This window comes from Peromyscus californicus, unplaced genomic scaffold (genome assembly GCF_007827085.1).
Source record: "Peromyscus californicus insignis strain IS unplaced genomic scaffold, ASM782708v3 Scaffold_7__1_contigs__length_154581171, whole genome shotgun sequence".
Taxonomy (NCBI): Eukaryota; Metazoa; Chordata; class Mammalia; order Rodentia; family Cricetidae; genus Peromyscus; species Peromyscus californicus.
The window spans coordinates 39457974-39478175 of record NW_026294595.1 but is presented as its reverse complement, the minus strand read 5'-3'; the positions used below and the strand labels follow the sequence as shown (position 1 = coordinate 39478175).

The 20202-nt window shown below is 34.4% G+C and overlaps 1 protein-coding gene across 8 annotated transcripts in view; it reads right to left on the bottom strand.

Annotated features, from left to right (window-relative positions):
* The window catches only part of Slc4a10 (solute carrier family 4 member 10), a 265310-nt gene that overhangs the window by 150123 nt on the left and 94985 nt on the right, over positions 1–20202 (bottom strand). For 5 of the 8 annotated variants that reach the window (XM_052726362.1, XM_052726361.1, XM_052726367.1 and 2 more), the window contains exon 2: positions 2766–2847. In XM_052726362.1, coding sequence (XP_052582322.1) covers positions 2766–2847 — 82 coding nt within the window. Of the gene's footprint in view, positions 1–2765; positions 2848–18738; positions 19007–20202 lie in introns of those variants that run through there. The other 3 variants (XM_052726368.1, XM_052726369.1, XM_052726363.1) reach the window with 2 other exon arrangements.

Below are 20202 nucleotides of genomic sequence, written 5' to 3'. Positions count from 1 at the left end.
AAAACCAAATGCCTCTTGTTTCTGAATTGATAATGATTAAGTGTAAAATTGTATGTCAGTTTGCTCCTGACTGAATAGAATTGATTCCTTAAAATATAGCTGGGTCAGAGAGTCCCAAAGGAAGGGTAATGGGCTGAGAAGAGAGGGCTGTCTGAGGCAAGCTGCCCGAAGACTAGAAGGACCATAATGAAGGGGGGGGGAATGAGCGCACAGGTGGTTGATTGGGATCCTCACCATGTCTGGTAGCTGCACTTAAGTCTCAGGGAACCTCAGAAAAGAGGGAGCAGAAAGACTATAAGAGCCAGTGGACCAAGATATCTACTAAGAGACTGTCTTCAATATAAGTCAGGAAATCTGCATCCTTGAAATTCCAACAGTATGGAAGCCTAATCAAGACCTGAATAATAATATAACCAGTTAACATGCCAGTGTGCATAGGATAAATATCACATGGCCATACCCCTGGCAGAAGAGCTACAGGATGCAAATGACTGCTGAGAGAAGGAGAATCAACACCAAGTGGTCAGCCCTAAAACATATAACAGGAGCAACACTAAACAGATTCAGTCGATTTTATTTATATATGTCTATGTATGTATATGTATAATAATTAGAAAAGAAAAGATCTACCTATGCTCTGCTGTCATATGTCTCTACCTCTCTCTCTAACTTCTACCTATTACTGTATTTTACAGGATAAACAGATAAATGATGGATGTAATGTCCTGCTGACACGAGCTTTTTCTTTTTTGATTTTCTAAAAATCAAATACTCTTGCCAATATTAACAGAAAGGTGAGGAAAGAACAACTCAAGAATCTGAACTGATGGTTTCATTTTGTTTCGACCTTCAGAGAGTAAACAAAAAGATATTTCAGTGCGAAAGACAAAATGGCCTATCAACATATGCTATAATGTTCTCATTTAAATTTTTTTAAAGACTACTTCAGGAGATGCAGTTTCCCTAGACATCAACACGGGATGCCAGGTAGCCTTCTGTTGGTAGAATCTGATTCTGTATCTTTATGGTGATGGGTTGGCTAGCACGAGGACACAAAGACAGGTGTGTGAGATGTTTAGTGCAGGATGTTTGTAATGATCCTCAGATCTTTGTCTTTGTCCTAGGGATTCTCAAATAATTTCCCCCATGGAAGTAGACTGCTTCATCACTTCTACAGCCAATTCACTGTGTTTAGGAAGTGAAATTTTATATTGTCTCATTTTACGTTGTAAAGCCTGTAACTTTTCCTATTCTGCCTGGTTCTGCTATACTTAGAATCAAACAGATTAATGTAATTATGTCCTAAACAACATGGGTTGTGAAATATAAGCCTTATTTTTTAATTCTAACAGTGTCTCTACACATGCTCTTTACATGATTAAAGTGTAATAAATGAGAAAGGCTAAAGGAAAAAAAACAGTAATATATTGGTATTCAAATCCAAAGAAAATTATTTTATATGAAACATTACAATTTAAATGTTCAAGGGTTTTTAATCTTTAATTTATAAAATAAAAATGGGTGGTATAGCAAATCACTAGGCTCATCCAACAAGTGTGACCTTCTTGGAGCTGGATATTATTTTCTGTGTACCATACAAAATACAATGTATATTATCAACAATGTCAGTGTTGATAAAAGTTGTTTCTAAATATTATATCAATTATCATGTTATGGAATTACTGCAACTACAGATAAAACTCAAAGACTATTAAACTAACTGCAATTTAAAAGCTTATATTGACAGCACTCGGGAGGCAGAGCCAGGCGGATCTCTGTGAGTTCGAGGCCAGCCTGGGCTACCAAGTGAGTTCCAGGAAAAGTGCAAAGCTATACAGAGAAACCCTGTCTCGAAAAAACAAAAACAAAAAAAAACAAAAACAAAAAAAAGCTTATATTGAACTACTTAAATTGAAAAACAGTCTGCTTTTAATGCTTAAATTGAAAAACACTTGATGGATAATTAGTTCTGATTACCTATACTTAAGACTACATAGGTTTTACCTCTCATTCAAATAACAAACATTATATACCTTATATCTAAGATATGAAAAAATTGAAAGTAAAAACATAGAATTTAATTCTGTATGAACATTAAATCATAGTGTGATAATTGCTGATACTATGCTACTCTATTCCTAAGTATTATTTGAAATACTCTATCCTGATTTTCTAAAAATCCTTAATATATATGCATTACCATCAGTGTGCTAACAATTGAGAGAACTGAGATGCAGAAATTTAACTAAAGGCCCTATGTTAATGAAGGGACAGACCTGGCATTTGACCTGCTGCAGTCTGCTGTTAGAGTGTGTATAATTAAACATGAAAATGTACTGTCTTTCTCTTTCTGACACCTGATAGAATACCAGGTGTCTGAAATTCTCTTCTATTGGCAGCCAAGTCTGATAAGAGGTTCTTGTTTTCCTAGCATATCACATATGATACGAATATCTAATTTTCTTTTCATTATGTAATTAATTATAATCCTTGAAACAGGAATTATAGAAAAGATGGCACCAAACAATCTCTAGAATATTGAATTGATAGAACAAATAACTATGCATGAACAATTACTTCTCACCATTTTCAGTCTGCCTGTTGGTATTCTATACTGTACCAGAACAATCATATCTACATCACACCAGCACACCATCATTACTTCTATATCAACATTTACAGTATTCCACAATTGAAAATTTTACATTTCTCTTTGAAATGCCTATGGAAAGTATATCACCCATCCCACCAAAATAATGTCTCACCTTCTAAATCTTCTTTCTCAAAATGTGTTTTGAGAATAGAACGTGTTCCACCTCTATCCACAACTGCTTCTTCATCATTTCTCTATAGAGTAAGGAAAAATAAAATAAAATAAATACATGTATACCTATTTTCTTAATTTCAAAAAGTAAGCCTTAATGTGACCAACTATTTAGAGATTTAGTCTGCTAGATTATCAACTGTTGGTTTAAAAGAGAAGCTAAAATATATTTGGTCATATATTCAAAGTAGTAAATTATTTGACTTAACATTGACAATAATACATTTCTGTTGGCATCATTTGTTAGTGAGATGAAAACAGAAAACATATCTTGTCAATTTAGTAACAGTCATTTTTTATCCTCGATAAAGAACTGCTATTAACAAGATCACATTTTTAACTATACAGGGAAAATATGAAAATCATTAGTATTGACATCACAAATGTTATGGCAGGGTGAAATAATTCCACTTCCATTAAAAATTGATCTAGTCCCTTGAAAGCAATTAGTAGGCAATTATTAGATAATGAAAACTCTAATTACTTTGCTTCAGTGTGAGACACCTTATTGAACAAGATATTAAATTATTATCATGCCCATTAAATCTTCATTTAGTTTCCAGATATATTTTCCAGTTTAGAATGGCTGGACAGATACTAGATATATAAACATTGTACACATGCTCAAAACATACTAAATAATTTGGAATTTAGCAAAATAAGGGGAAAGTATTTAAAATAATTGATTTGACCACACAGGATGAAAAATAATACAAAATACTAAATAAAGTGAAACTATTTCCAACTTTTATCTGCTCATGGAATATATGTAAAAATTGATTCTAAAATGAGCTCTGAATTTATATAATAGGAGAAACACTCAAAAGAATGAATCTTCTGGGATCTATTTCTAAGTCAATTCTAGTACATGACTATTTAAGATGAAAAAAAATTCTTTAAAAACCAAAGAGTGCATTGTAAAGGAGAAGAACCTTTTCCTTCTATTCAACCGACAACTTTGAACCATCGAATACTGGTGACAACTTGCTTTCACTGAAAAGGCGATCTTTGTCTAAGTCCAATAACATGTCATTGTCTCTGAGGACAACTGGACCTGGGACATGCAAAACAGAACTAGTTACCAAAGGCAAGACAGGTATGCTTAGCATAAGACAACAAAATCAAAACAGTGATAAAATGGTCTGATTCACAGAGATCAAAAATGCTGGCTACTTGATCAAGGTGTTCTAGAAGGGAGGCAAATGGGCAGTCTACTACAGTGTTGTCTAACATATATTAATGAATAAGTTCCAGGTTACATAAACCAAATGTCTAGTTAGAATCATCAAAACATAGCTACTCAGTAAGTTCCCACACTTGATTCAATGTACAACTCCGAAGGCTTGAATAAGGGAAAATACAACAAAGCTACTTGAGCAAAAATCCTGCTACACTGACCCAAAATTATAGTCTGTATTATAACCATCTCCAAAAGAGCACACCTTCTTTTATCAAGACAACAAAGCACTGAAAAAAAGAAGACAATCAAACACATGGAGTTGCTGGGGCCTGTCCCTGAACTGACACTAAGGTCAGGGGACTTACAGCCAGAGGAGGGCTGGATGACTGTGAGTAGTCAACGGAGTTACAGCTTAAGTCCATCATGTGGGTCCAGCAGGTTCCTGAACCCAAGCTGCTGTTGTTTCTCAAGTTGTCGAGTGAATAACCAAAAGAGACAAGATTATGATTAGAAAAGTGTTCAACATGAGAGCGACGGTTTTCTCTTCAAGTCAGTCCTTTGCATATCTGATGGCTGAAAGGAAGATGCCAATATAAAGAACTAAGACATGTAGGGGAAGGTAAATTAAAAATTTTATTTTAGCAAGTTCCAGAAAAGGAAATGTGACTGATCTAAGTGCAAAGCTATTGTGAAGGGACTCCATTTTTCTGAGATCTAGAGGGAGGATCGGGAGAGCTGATGTGTAGTCAGAGATATTCTGAGAAAGAAGAGAACACCAAGTAAAGAAGTTCCTACTGCACAACCTTAGGACTTGGGTGACAGAGGCTGTGTCATTTTCCAACATAACAAAGAGAGTAGCATTAAAGAAATGAGCCACAGATAAGAGTAAACACCCAAAACACATGCATCAGATATTACATAGAAATCCACTAACATGCACAACTCTTATGTTTTATCAGTTATTTTTTAAGTTGGAAAGCAAGAATATTTAAATCTGGAAGAAGAAGCAATACAAAAACTAAAGGCACAATTTATGTAATTTTTCTGGACACAAAATTCAGTCCATTTAGAAATGAGTATTACTAATAAATTTATAAATTACTTTATTATATGTACAAAATATATTCAAATATGTATTACACTTAAAAACATTCCTGTTCTTTCACATGTTTTTAGGCCAAAAACTAAGTCAGGCATCCACACTGAAAGGCCAAGAAAGCACTGTCCCACTGAACTGTTATGTATCTATCATATACAAACGACAAACTGGGAAGGAGACCAAACTAATGGCCTCATCTATGCTAATGATTTGGCTTCTATGTCTCACAAATATACGTGACTTTGAAATATAGGGTTATAGATGTATTTCAAATTAAAGCTATAGCCCCAGCCATTCAAATAAATTAAAATATTTCTTTGAAATAAAAATGAAGCTATATTGAAAATGTGTTTGACTTGATGTGTTTTATTTTGAGGTTTTTACATACATAACTCCCTTAAATGCTCACTGGGTATGCAATGAAGATATTAAATAAATGATTTTTTTGGCTGAAAATATCCAAGATTCAAATTGCTATTAATTCATGTATTTAAAGTCCTCTATTTTGGTTATGGGTCAAAGGATCAATTATTAGAGAGACCTTATGCATCAATTATTTTCCTCCTGTTACCCCTCAAACAGTGAACACTGTGATACAGGTAATGTGAAGAGACCTATGGTTATGCTTTGAAGCCACTTTGAAGTTATTCCCAAATGTATTATGATGAACCTTAATTTTATATTGAGCATCTCTAGATGTTTCTAAACATCAAACATACAAATGCATCCTACCTTCCATAATTATTTATCCATTTATGGATCAATTTTAGTAGTGTATATGAAAAAAGAACATACATATATGATTGTCTTCAATACAATTTAACATTTGCCAGGGGTGAACTCACTCTCTCTCTCTCTCTCTCTATATATATATATCTATATATATATAGATATATAGATATATAGATATATATTCTTTGAAAATTGCATGTGTTTTGGTCATAATCACTCCCTACAACAATTTCTCTGCTCACTCAACATTGTGTTCTTTTAATTTTTAAAGTTTATTAAGTCCAATTTTCAGTGCACATATATTCTTGAATATGTGGACTTCTACAACATTGTTGTCCACTAACCACAGCCTATGCTCTTAGAGAAAACAACCTCTCTGACTCCCAGCAGCTAGCAATTGCCAATAGATCCTCAGCTAAAGGTAAGACTTTCTGTCTTTGTCCATTTTCCAGGTTGGGATTTGATCTGGCTTGAGCTTGCAGAGACAGGTCTTATGTACACTGTGGAATGATTGACAAGCACTGTGAGTACTTATGTACAACTGACCTGCTTTGGAAGACATGTTCACTACCCACTGCCTCTGACTCTTACATTCTTTCAGGTTTCTCTTCTGAAATGATCCCTGAGCATTAGGAAAAGTTGATATAGATGTCCCAATTGGGGCTAAGCATTCTGCAGTTTCTTATTCCAATCCTTTTAACTAGTTTTAATGCTTTCTGTCAGTTTATATTTGTTGAACAAGGCAATGGACTCTATAATGAAAACTTACTAAAGTATATCTTTTATTTTTACCACATTTACTTCTCATTACTCTCTCCTATTCTTCCTCTTACTCCTCCACAGATAGTTCTCTTCCTCTTTCCAAGTTGTCCTTCTTCTGGTTTCATGGGGGCAAGGGGTGCCTGCATATATGCACCTGCATGTGTGTTTGTGTGTAACACAGGATCCACATATGAGTGTAAACATACAATATTTATCTCTCCAAGTTTGGCTTATTTCATTTAATGACTTTAGAAACATTGTAAAATATTTCCCCCTACATTTAACATTTTAATGCGCATCATTAAAAACAGAAGAACAATTTAAACTATTAGATGCATCAGGAGTACTCAAACCCCTAAGTCAGTTAAACTCAACTACCTGGTCATTTTAATAAGTTATTCTCACTTAATTTATGAAAAACTCACATATCCACATTCATTCATCAATACTATGAATAAAGAAAGCCTCTACCCATTCGTGCTGGAATTTTTATCTGGCTTGATTTCGTGCAGGTCTTTTGCAGGTAATGAAGTGTGCGTGAAAAACCTATATGGAAGCCCATTCTCTTGCAACGCAAGTAAAAAAACACAAGAGGGGATAGCAGAACATATATGAAATGAAAGAATAAGGGACAATACTGGAGGGTCCATGAGTAAGTAGGGCCGGAACCAGGGGTGCTGAGAAAGGAGAAGATACAGGTTAACCCAAGTCCTCACTTTACTTTCTGACATGTGGTCTCACTGAATTCAGATACCACAATACTCTGCTAACTAGGTTGTATCAAGAATCCCCTCTCTGCCTCTTGAGGGTTGAATTTGCAGGTGCCTGCCATGCTGGCCTGGCTTTTACATGGGTACCGAGGATCTGAGCTCCCATCCTCGTGCTTATACAGCAAGTGTTTTGTCCACTGAGCCATCTCACAGTCCTGCTTTTTATTTTTATTGATGTTAATCATGACTTGATAAAACAAACTTCTAAATTTTTTAGTAATATCAGCATTCGTTAAATAGCTAGACATTATATCATCGTGACTTCAATTTAGGATTCCACTGTTGTTATCTGTAAAATTACACTTAATATGTAGATGAGATGTAGAAATAATCCCAATTATTTCCAATTTAAGATCCTTTATAGTTCTTTGCTCTGTTAAAAATATAATCTCAAAATTTCAATAGATTATCTTTGAAAAACAAAGGTGTACCTTTTGGTATGGTTCTCATTTTATTGCATAAGTCTCTTAGTTTATTTTCTATTGCTGTGATAAACACCATGACCAAAAGCACCTTGGGGAGGAAAAGGTTTGTTTGGCTTATACTTCCAAACCAAAGTCTATCACTGAAGGAAGTCAAAGCAGGGACTCAAGCAGGAACCTAAATGTAGAACTGATCAAAAGCTACGGAGAAACACTGCTTATTTGCTTACTCCTCCTGGCTGGCTCAGCCTGCTTTCTTCTACACCTGAGGACCACCTTCTCAGGAGTGGCATCCCCAACAGTGGGCTGGGCCCATTCACACTACTATCAATCAAGAAGATGCCCCACAGGCTTGCATAGAGGCCAATCTAAAGGGGAAATTTTCTCAGTTGAGATTATTTCTTCTTAGGTAGATGACTGTAGCCTGAGTCAAAAAAAAATTTAAAAAAGAAAGAAAGAAGATAAGAAAAAAATCACATTCAGCATTAATTCTTCCTATATTTCTTAATGTTAAATTATAATTTTATGTTTTCCAGAAATAGTCTTAGAGGTGATCTAGTCCAGTGTCTTAACTATCCACAGCATATCTGACCTTTGCCTGAACAAGCATGATGCAGAGCTAGCTACTGTGCAAGGGGGCTCCTCCATGTTAGAAATAGTGGGGATCAGAAGATATGTGAGAAATAGAAGATGAGGCTGGACGGATAGATAGATAGATAGATAGATAGATAGATAGATAGATAGATAGATAGACAAATAGATGTTAATGGATATGATAGTTCTGTGATTGAGTGAGTACATGACTTAACGAATGCAACCTCATTCTGTTTCCCTATGATTCCATCCCATTTGTCTAATTTTCCATTCTCCAGCTATGTACTTGATCCTAGTTACTGTACTGTTTGATAAAAATAGTCCTAAGTCTTCTCTTTATCAGCTCAAAGTTCAATTTTTTTCTTTTTATTTATTATTTTTCTCTCAGTCCTCGGGGGAGGCTTTGCCCTGGAGGAGGTGGGAATAGGGGGTGGGATGGGGGGAAGGTGAGGGGGACCGGAGAGGGAGAACAAGGGAATCTGTGTCTGATATATAGAACTAAACTATATTGTAAAATAAAATAAAATATAATAAAAAAAGAAACCAAAAAAGAAAGAAATTCAGCAAACCATATTTTTAATAAATATTTGCAAATGTATGGTTAGGGGTATTTATTAATATCATATTTCATCTTATAAATCACAATCCTCTCCTATAGTCATACTTTTAAATCTTTGATATATACTCAGTAAAGTTTATCACATATGTATAGAAGTCTTCAAGCACTACCACAGACAAGAAACAGAATGGGATCACCTCTCTGAGAGCTCCACATTATCTGTCCTTTATTAACTACTGTTTTGATTACTCCCTCTTTTCTGTTTTCTCTTTCTATAGCCATTACTTCATATATTGGACCCTGTGCCATCTAACTTACTCTATCTTATTTACCTCTTTCACTTTTTTAGGGCATTACCTCAACCTTACTTTTTACACTTTGTGCTCAGTTTTTTTATTTGAGCTTTAAGTTCTACGGACTCTTATTTATGCTCTTTTTCATCATGCTCCTGTATAAGAACATTCACTTTTAGTTTAATACGTGCAACATTTTAGCATTCAAAGGTACCATTTTAATAAAGCTTTTTGCCCCCATTCCACTCTCTGTTTCCAGTAGGCTTCTTTCCCTACTTGCTTTGGCTTCTATACTTTTTAGAAGTTTTCTTCAGCAGGTTTATAATCTTGTGTTGCCTGTTAATATTTAGGAATTTGAATCTAGTTAGAAAACGATGAGTAAAGAGGAATGGAACAGGAAGAAACTATTCTCAACATAAATATATAAGTAAATATTTTTATAAAGAGCTTGAATTTCTGTAAAGAATGGAATTGGAGTTTTTCATGGGGATTGTATTGAATCTGTAAATTGCTTTTGGAAGTACAGCCATTTTTACAACATTAACCCTAACAATCTGTATGCATGGGAGTCTTTCCATCTTTTGGTGTCTTCTTCAACTTCTTTCTTCAATGTTTTATAGAGTTTTTATTACGGAAGTCTTTTACTTCCTTAGTGAAATTTACTCCAAGATATTTTGTGAGAATATCATGAATGGAAATACTTCTCATAGTCATTGCTTGGTAGGATTAACTTTGTAAAACTGGCCATCCTACTAAAACAATCTACAGAAGATTAAATGCACTCTTCATCAACATTCCAACTCAGTTCAGTACGGAATTGGAAAAAATACTCTTAAACTGCATTTTGGAATACAGACACACATACACACACACACACACACACACACACACACACACACACACACACACACACAATCCTAAATGACAAAAACTTCTGGAAGTAACACCACCCACGTGTTTAAGTTATGTTGCAGATATATAGTAATAAAAACAGATTGGTATTGACATAAAAAATACACATTGATCAATGTAATAGAACTTAAAATCCAAACTGATATAAGTCCACACACCTCTGGCCACTGGATATTTTGACAAAGAAACCAAAAATGCACACTGGTTTGAAAAGAGGGCATCTTCAACAAATGGTGCTGATCAAACTGGATAGCTACATATAGAATATCATAAACAAATGCTTACCTCTCACCTTGCACTAAATTCTAAATGAAACAAGGACCTTAATGTAAGACCTGATACCCAAAATCCGATAGAGGAGAAGAGAGGAAATATGCTTGAACTTACAGGCACAAGAAATTACTTTCTGAAGAGGACCCCAAAAGCACAGGAATTAAGACCAACAACTGACAAATGGGACTTCATAAAACTAAAAGCTTCTTTATAGAGAAGGACACCATCATTCAAATGAAGAGTCAATCTACAGAATAGAAAAAAAATCTTTACACATCTGACAGAAGGTTCCTATGTAGAATATATAAAGAACACAAAAAGCAAACAGACCAGTTCTTAAATGGGGGCATGGAACCAAATAGAAAATTCTAAAAGAATGAAATACAACTGAATGAGAAACATTTTTCAAATATTTAGCATCTTTATCCATCAGAAAATGCAAATTAAAATTTCATCTTCCCCAGTTAGAATGGCCAAGATCTAAGAAGCAAATGACAACAGATGCTGGCATGGATGTCGGGGAAAGGCAAACACTTACTCACTGCTGGTGGGAGTATAAACTGGTATAACCACTGTGAAAAATCAGTGTAGAGGCTCCTCAAAACACTGCAAATAGATTTATGACATGCCCCAGCTATACCCCTTTTGGGTATATACCCAAAGACCCCTATAACCTACTACAGAAATACTTGCTCATTGCTGCTCTATTCATGATATCCAGGTTACGGAAAATGCCTAGACACCCATCAACTAATGAATGGATTATAAAATGTATAAAATGTAGTACATTTACACAATGGAATATTATTCAGCTTGTAGGAAGAGAAATTATTGCATTTACAGGTAAATGGATGGATCTGGAAACAACCATCCTAAATGACATAACCCAGACACATTTTTTTTTTTTCATTTCTGGATGTTAACATTGACTCTTGAGATATGTGTGTCTCACTTTGAATAACCTTTGAATTCAGAAATTCAGTAAAAGACCACAGGGGTATGATGTATTCAAGGGAGGAGAGATAGGACACAGTGGTATAATGGGTTACTAATAGTTATCTTGCTATTATTATTCAATATAATTGTTGACATATTTCTCTACTCTCTAGGTCATAAGCAACATTTCATTGAGTTTGGCAATATTTTCTTTTGGTTGTTATGATGTATTTTTTAGAGTTCTAAAATAAATAAGTCATAGTGCATTTGCTTATTTATTACTAATCACTTAATTTATATCAGAGTCTTTACTGAAGTAAAAGACACAATTGTCATCGAAGATTTAAAATTTAAAGAAAGGAGACATGTATTTTTTAAATGGCAAGTGCGTAAATGTTATACTGAAAGCTGGCTGAGCAGTATAAATGGTGTATAAATAAATACTAATCTCATTAATTTATAGTAAAACTAAGCATTATAAGACAAACAAGATATTCAGGATGAATAACAAAATTCCAGATAGATGGCATGGCTTATGCAAAAGCACAGAGGTATCAGTGACTTTGAGATAGACAAATCCCTGCTACTTTTACTTTGACAGATGATTTTTTTTATGTATCACAAATGATTACACCTGATGGATGAAATCTCATTAACACTAACAATTTTACTATAATTTATATGGGATTAAAATACACCCAAGCCAGCAGCAGAACTAGAACTAAGGTCTAGTTTTCTGATTGCTATCCAAATCAAACCACTGAAGGATTCTGAGTCTACATCCTGAGATTCTTAGTTCTCTGGCTCTTCTCACTGTGGAATACAATTGCAGTAATAATAACTATCAATCACTGTAAGCCTTACAATCCTCCATGCACACTGCTATGGAATACAGAGCATATATCATCTCATTATACTTCTAAACAGATGCGTATTCTGAGACACTGGCACTAAGAGGCTTTCCCAGGGACACTCAGCTACATGTATTGATGAGGTTTGGTTCATGTTTTTCAAACAACAGGTTGCCATAACTGGGCAATATAAAGTAGAAAGACTGTAACAGCAAGCAGCAACCATGGCTTACAGAGCAGCTACTGCAGTACCAGGACTGATGATTTTATGTATTTTACATGTATTATTTCTTTCTCTCTTTTTTTGTTTTTTGTTTGTTTGTTTGTTTGTTTGTTTTTCGAGATAGGATTTCTCTGTGTATCCCTGGCTGTCCAAGAACTCAATCTGTATGTAGACTAGGCTGACCTCAAACTCAGAGATCTACCTGTCTCTGCCACCCAAGTTCTGGGATTAAAGGCATGCACCACCACCGCCCATCTACAGGTATTATTTCAAGTGAAAAGGAAATCAGAAAAAAGGAATGTAATGAAAGCTAAGACACTGTCAGACCTCTTCCATAGAGTCTTCCATAAAAATTACAGAAAATGTTGATCTATGCCACCCTATACATCTGAATGTATATAACAGTGGCTCTCAACCTTCCAGTACTGTGACCCTTTAAAATATAGTTCCTCAAGTTGTGGTGAGCCCCAACTATAAAATTATTTTCATGGCTACACAATAACTATAATTTTGCCACTGTTATGAATCATAATGTAAATATTTGTGTTTTCCAATGGTCTTAGGAAAACCCGGTTAAAGGGTCATTTGATCCCCAAAGGGGTCTCTACCCACATGTTAAGAACTCCTGGTATGTAACCTGCAACAGTGACTAACAGCAGTATCTCTAGAGCTAGGCTTCCTGGTTTATGGCAATTTTAATCTCTGCTAAGCTATTTAATTTCTTTTGTACCATACTACACATAAAGTAGAATTTAGTGATGATTTAAGTTTACTTTAAATAAATACATATCACAACTTTACCAAATTCAGTAGGAATAAGATCATAACGAATATTAATTAATCTAGGTAACTGAAATCAGTTTCATCAGTGTTTCAAGGAGAAAGTTATTTAACTCAACACCATGCATAGAGATTTCCATAGTGGCAGCTCAATTTAACAGGGGATATTACTGATGAAAAGGGAGTTAAATAACTTTTCTAAGATAAAAACAAAAAGCCAGTAAGTGGAAAATATTAAATTTAAACAAGGAAGCCCAGGTCTACGAACTCAGCAGTTAGGTACTGTGCTTCCACTGCCTTTCTCTACAATATCCCAACGTATTCATGCAACCTTTAACTGAAGTTGAATATAAATGATGGGTAGATTGAATAATGATGTACATAATTATATGCAGCACAGTTTGCAATATTCTTCACTGGATCCTATCTCGCACTTTTTAAAGCATGCATCTGATGAAATATCCATATTTTAATCTTGTTTTCTTACTGATGTTCCTATACTGTTTTTAAAGACTTGGTTGGGGTAAAGGGGTCGTATATCTCTAAATGTCTTTTACCTGTTTATTAGGAAAGAAAATGATACTTGAAAGTTTTATAGCAACTCAAAGCACAAGCTTTCTTCCAGAAATGTCTATGATCTTCAAAGAAGTATTGAAAATGTGCTAGACCTCTACCATGTGTAACCCTCACTGTGTCTCTTTCCCAAGCAATATTAAATCACAAGTTCTAAGAACAACTCACAATAACTTTGGAAAAACGGGATTTTTTTTTTCAAGAAAATGTTTTTGATTATATTTTGCTATTGTTCTAAAAATAAAGTTAAAGGCTCACTTCTTTCTGGTTTTGTTTTCACACTAAGATTGCTAACATACTTCATCTTTTCAAATTTGGATTCTCATGCTGGCAAGGCAAGCAGTTTACCAAATGAACCATCTCCACAACCCCATGAAATTTTACTTCTGACATATGTAGTATAGAAGCTACATTCAAAAAAAGTATTAGATTTTGGCTTTTCAATACAGATGACATTTTCTTAGGTCTAATACCAAAGTTACATCCCAGCTGTCAAGCACAAAGGAATCTGATCAGGGGGTTTATTTATCTTTTCTGTTATTCTTGGGTAACCTGAAAGCCTTTAGTGTGGGAGATTAGCTTAGAGGTAATATTAATATATTATCAGTGACGGATCACTTCATCATTTCTAAATGGACAAAAAGCCAAGCTAAAATAGCCACTGGCTCTCATGATTAGAATAAAAATTACTATATCAAATTGCTCTAAAAAACAAAGTTCTTTTTATCCAAATATTTACCACAATGACATGAGTATTCACATATTAAATGATCCCACTAGATTGTCCTTGGGTAGGAAATGTCAAAAGCAAAGCCAAGGCTAAATCAGATTACCTACCAATAAAACAGAGTGACATTGGGGACAAGCGGGAGGTCTCTTAGGATATGAAATCTGGGACTTTTGAGTGTTTGTGGAGAGACTGAGTAATGCTCTCATATGCAATTTTGATAGAGAATTTTATTAAAATCCTTCATTTTGCTTCTACCCCCTACTGTGGCAACTAACTACTAAATCTACTCAGGAATTTAATTTTCATGCCTGAAGTCTCAAAAGAGCTAGAGTTCTTAAAATGAATTCAAAATACAAGAGCTACTCTTCTGTTCTTTCTTTTATTTTTCCCCAGGAATGAGGAGATCAGGAGAAAATAATATGTCCTTAGCATGAAAATCATAATGTAATGCTCAAGACTCTATGGTCTAGGGTTCTAAAAAAAAACCTTCCTGTGATGGTCTATAGGCTAAAGACAAACTGGGATATTGTGCACTACTCAAGTATATCATATCCTTTCTGTCTCCTATCTTTTACTGTGCATCTCCTCTTTCTAGGCCACTCTACTTCTTCCACATCTACACATACACATATTCACATAGAGAGAGAAAACATTCAACATTTACCATTTGGTCTGGCTTATTTCACATAACATGATTATCTATAGCTCCATCCATTTTCTCTCAAATGACCTGATTTTGTTCTTTATGGCTGAGTAAATCATCACTATTTATATATACCAAATTTTACTCATCAATTCATCTGTTAACAAACATCTAAATTAATTCTATCCATGATACCATGCATAAAAATACAATGTTGAAACCCATCATCATATACAACGAATATATCCTAGTAAATATAAACAAAGTAAACTTGCCAAATACCAGAAAGAATATTAATAATTTCATACTACATGCCACAAACTATTACAAGTACTCTATGTATACTAACTCATTTAATATTCACAATACTTTGAGGTAGGTGCCATCACCATCCTTTGGTCATGAATAAAAAAAGACTAAAGATCACACAGCTGATTAATAGTATAGCTAAGTTTGAAGCAAGAGGCTATGGCTGACTTGATACTTAACCTCAATACATACAGCTTCTTACATTAGCCCAGCTATTACAAACCAGAGTCTATTTGTAACTCAGCCTTGTATTTCTTTAATTGAAGGCTTTAATACAAGATACCAAGCACTTTGGAGGCACTACTGGGCAAAATGCCCAGTTCGGGACTGGAAAATAGGGGATTTGCATCTGTTCTACACACCTCTCTTCTATTTTCAGCAGGCATGTTGATATAAAACAGAAAAGAGTAACACCTACTGTCCGTCAGCCAGAAGCTAACACCTGCTTCCATTGCAGCTTCTCCAATCCCCTTCCTCCGAGCCTGAGGTGACCATTCTCCAGCACTTTTCACCAGACCTTGCTGTTTTCATCTAAGTGAGGTGGTGGACAATTATGATCCCAGCAATTGGGAGGCTGGGTCAAAAGTGTAACAAATTTCCAGCTAATCTGGCTATACAAAAAGTTTGGGCAAGCCTGCACTAAACAGGGAGACCCTGTCTCAAAATTCTAAAGCTCTTAGAATTTTCAGTCTGATTTGTATAGTCAGATACTTTTTGTTCCAAGTACAGCTCAAATTGTCTAGTTAGATTCAGATTCTCCCATACTTGCTGCTCTTATTTCAAATGTTTAACCCTAAGAGTAAAAACTCTCTTCCATAATATGCATACCTATTAAATTATTCATACCTCACCTGGAATTGCAGCAACATCCCTATTTTAAATATGATTCTCAGGATTTCTGCTTCAGCTGTATGCCAGGGACTAGGTTGAACTCTCTCTTAAAATAAGTTGATGTTGGCTTATGAATCTAGAATTTTTTTTGAGACAGGGTCTTTCTGTATAATGCAATCTGACCTTGAATTCTCAATCTTCTTCTCTATCAATAAAATTGCACTCTGCACAATTATTAATCTAATTCTAAATCTACCTTTGATTTCTCTAATATTATGAAATGTACATGTGAGGAAAGGACAGTAAAGTGTAACTCACACTAGAGTTCACCAGTTTACAGATTAAGTTAAAACTAATTGTAACAAATCACTTTTAAGAGTCAACCCAAAATATCTGAATTAATGTGTATGTATTTTCTCATTCATGCCTTGAAAGCAATAAATGACTTTGTTTTCTGTACTTCACAGAACACTAGATACAATGCCCTACAAATGAGCAGCTTTCTCATAATATTCCCTCTATTAAAGATATTTATGAATAGCTTATCTTTAGAGATCTTTATGATGTATAATGATATGCATTGTAAAACAGTGCAGATACAGGTAATCTTTGTAAAAAGACCTCTTGTTTCTAGGAACATTCACAAGGAACTTCACCGCTCAAAGTTCAAAACTATCTTGCTGAAGAGGAAGAATGGAAGGCATTCCATTTAAATGTCTGCTGCATTCTGCATTCCAATTAAATGTCTGCATTTTTCTTTTCAGTGCCTTGAATTTTGACACAGTAACAGAGATATTTTTCTGATGTGTAAAAAGAATGGCAATTCTGAGACTTTTTTCATATAATAAAATCAATGATATTTAAGTGTCAGTAAAAGAACATAACCAAATACTTTATGGTTTGGTTCTTCTAAAAGGTCATAAACACAGGGAAAAATTAGCAAAATGCTGTGGAAATCAAGGCCTAGAGGAATCCTGAAACCATGCCAAGAAACAGAATGTACTCCTAGTGACTAATACATGCAAATACTGGAAATAAATTCTAACAGATTAAACAGGTTTTGTAGCAACTAAAAGGTATATTCAAATCATTCTAAAATTAATCAAGCTTAAGAATATGGCAATCTTCCCAACTAATAAGAATGTAAGCTGCTAAGTAGCCAGAATAACATATAAATTATATCCAATATCAGTAGGAAGAATTTTTTCAATGTGTTTTTAATTAAAAAGGAAAAACAGCCCCTAACTGAATTTATTCACTGTTTCAGACTTTTTCCAATGTATTCATTTTTAATACTACATTTTTCCCCCTGATGAAATAAATAAATAATAGTCATGCTACTGAATTGTGAAGTCAATGTTGTCCTCTTGAGAAATGTTTTAACATTCATATTCTTTTGATAACAAAATTAACATATTTGATAGTTCTCTAAAACTGACTCAGAAATATGTAACATTAAAAATAAATAAAATACAGTTCTTTAAAAATCTGAGTGCTAGGCACATAATTCTGTTGAGAATACAATTCTGAAAAGAGCCTAAACTAAATGAATTTTTACTTGAGAGGTTAGATATAGATACAGATATAGATATAGATATAGTTATAGATATAGATGAACAAACAGCAGAGTTTCAGTGCAAGGCAAATATAAAATCCTATGTTCTAAGGATTTTCTACAGTTTCTAGCTAACGAGTTTAATGGAGTAAATTGAAAATGAAAGTAAGGAAATTCTGAATCTCTCTGGGTCAAAAATATCTTCAAGACACTTAGGAGCCACAAGTCTCCTTAATATAAAACAAATTTACAGTCTGCTTTCAGATGTGGTTCATGCCTTAGCAGAGATGAGATTAAAAGCTCTAGGAGCATCACCAGATCTGAGAAATGATTAAAAATGGCTTTAAAATATGCCAGAGAACGAAATACAAATTTCACGAATTAGCTTACAGCCTGGATAAACATTCTTCTGCTCACTAAACTTTGTGCCTCACTACAGTGCTAACAGCATTGATTATGTGATTAAATCCCAGATAACAACCTTTTTGCAATACATCAGTATTTATAGTCAGATGGTTATGATATACTATTATCAGTTTGATTCGCTTATGTTATTTTTATCATTTCAAGTAAAATACAGTCTGAATATAATCAGGATTAATCTAGAAAAAATTCTAAAAAGCCATAAACCTTGTTTCTAATCACATAAAGTATATCCCCCTTTACTCCTCATCTCTATCCCACCCAAAAAGCTAAAGTAAAACAAACCCATACACACACGCAAACACTTCTTAGTTCATATTTACCCATTATTATAATCATTACCTAGTCAAATATCCAAATGAAAAATGAGTTCATAAGCAATTATGTTGATTAACATATTCCAATGACTAAGATCTGGACAACTTTACATACCAATAGTATCATCACAATTCACAAGATCATACCTGATGACTTAGAGATTGTAAGTGCTCACAGCTTCCAGGCTGCATGACCTTTCTATTTCCAGAAACCCCTAAAAGACTGTATTTCCTGTCTTACAAAGAATAAGCTCAGCCATCTCTGTCTCTCAGCATCTCCAAGGCTAGTGAAAAAACCAAACAGCAGATCTGTCCATCAGAATCTGTTTAAACCATCATCAGAGTATCAGCTCTCAGGCACTGTTCACCGTCTCCTCTCGTAGTTCCCAACACTGCATGCTAAGAGATGCTGACACAGTGGTGTTTGCTGATGCTGTTAATGCTGTCTGAAAACATTCAGCGTACTGCTTGGAGCAGTTCTGCATCATCCCCAAAGTCAGACACAGCCTTCAGGTTCCCACTTCTGCTACTACACAGATTCACATCCACAGAGAATTTCATTTCTTATCAGTACTTTAAAAATAGGCAATGCTTTATTTAATTAAGTATCTAATATGTCTGTCGCAAATACCATGTTAAAAATGTCTATTAGGCAGGTTTCTCCATATATGACTAAGCTGTAGTATAATGATGTAATAGGTAAATTTGTACTCTTTTCAAGAAAACTTCTTCCAAAGCACCAAAATTAGAAAGACCTAAAGATGAAAAATTGCTATTCATAAAATAGTAGATAATTGTGAACAATACAAACACGTACATGGTATTTACATTTATTTCCAGGAATCTTTATTATTTGTTCTTCAGAACAACATAATCCAATTAAAAACATAGAAGACGTTTTTAATTCTTCTTATAAAGAGTTAAAAATGCAAAAATGACCATCAAGTCCTAAGACTGGATGGCTGTTAAGCAAAGAAGCCTATGTATTGTGTAAACAGTGTGAAATAACATAATACCCCATGGTACGAGGACTGCTTTACAGCAGCTTAGGAAACAGTACAACTGGTAAAGAGTCTGGAAATAAAAGGCTCTGGATTACAATTGGAAGTTCTTTGTCTTTACCGTGTGATTAAAAAGCATTTGTAGATAAATTAAAAACACAAAGACTAAGACCAAAATCAAATTAAGTAAATTCAATATTAGAGCACAAAATATAGATAGGCCCTTGTCTTAAAAAAGCCTACAGTTAGTACATGCTGAATTAATGATACTACAATACTTTATTTATATTCATGTGAACTAAACTATTGAAATTTCATAATATCTAACATAATGCACAACAAGTAAAAAGTGCCTTGTATAAACATGTAGACTGACAATTCCCAGGCTGTCTGGTGTCCGATCATGTCACAAATTAAATAAATAAATAAATACCCACATGATCTTTTAAGAAGTCAAGTACAACGTCAAGAAGCACCACCTCCTTTGGGCCATAGCCCAAGGTCAAGAGCAGAGCAAATACCACTACAGGGAACCCTGCAGAAGAGGAGCCAGAAATAGTATAAGAGAGGATGGAGGACATGAAAAACAAGGCCCTCTAAACCAACATGA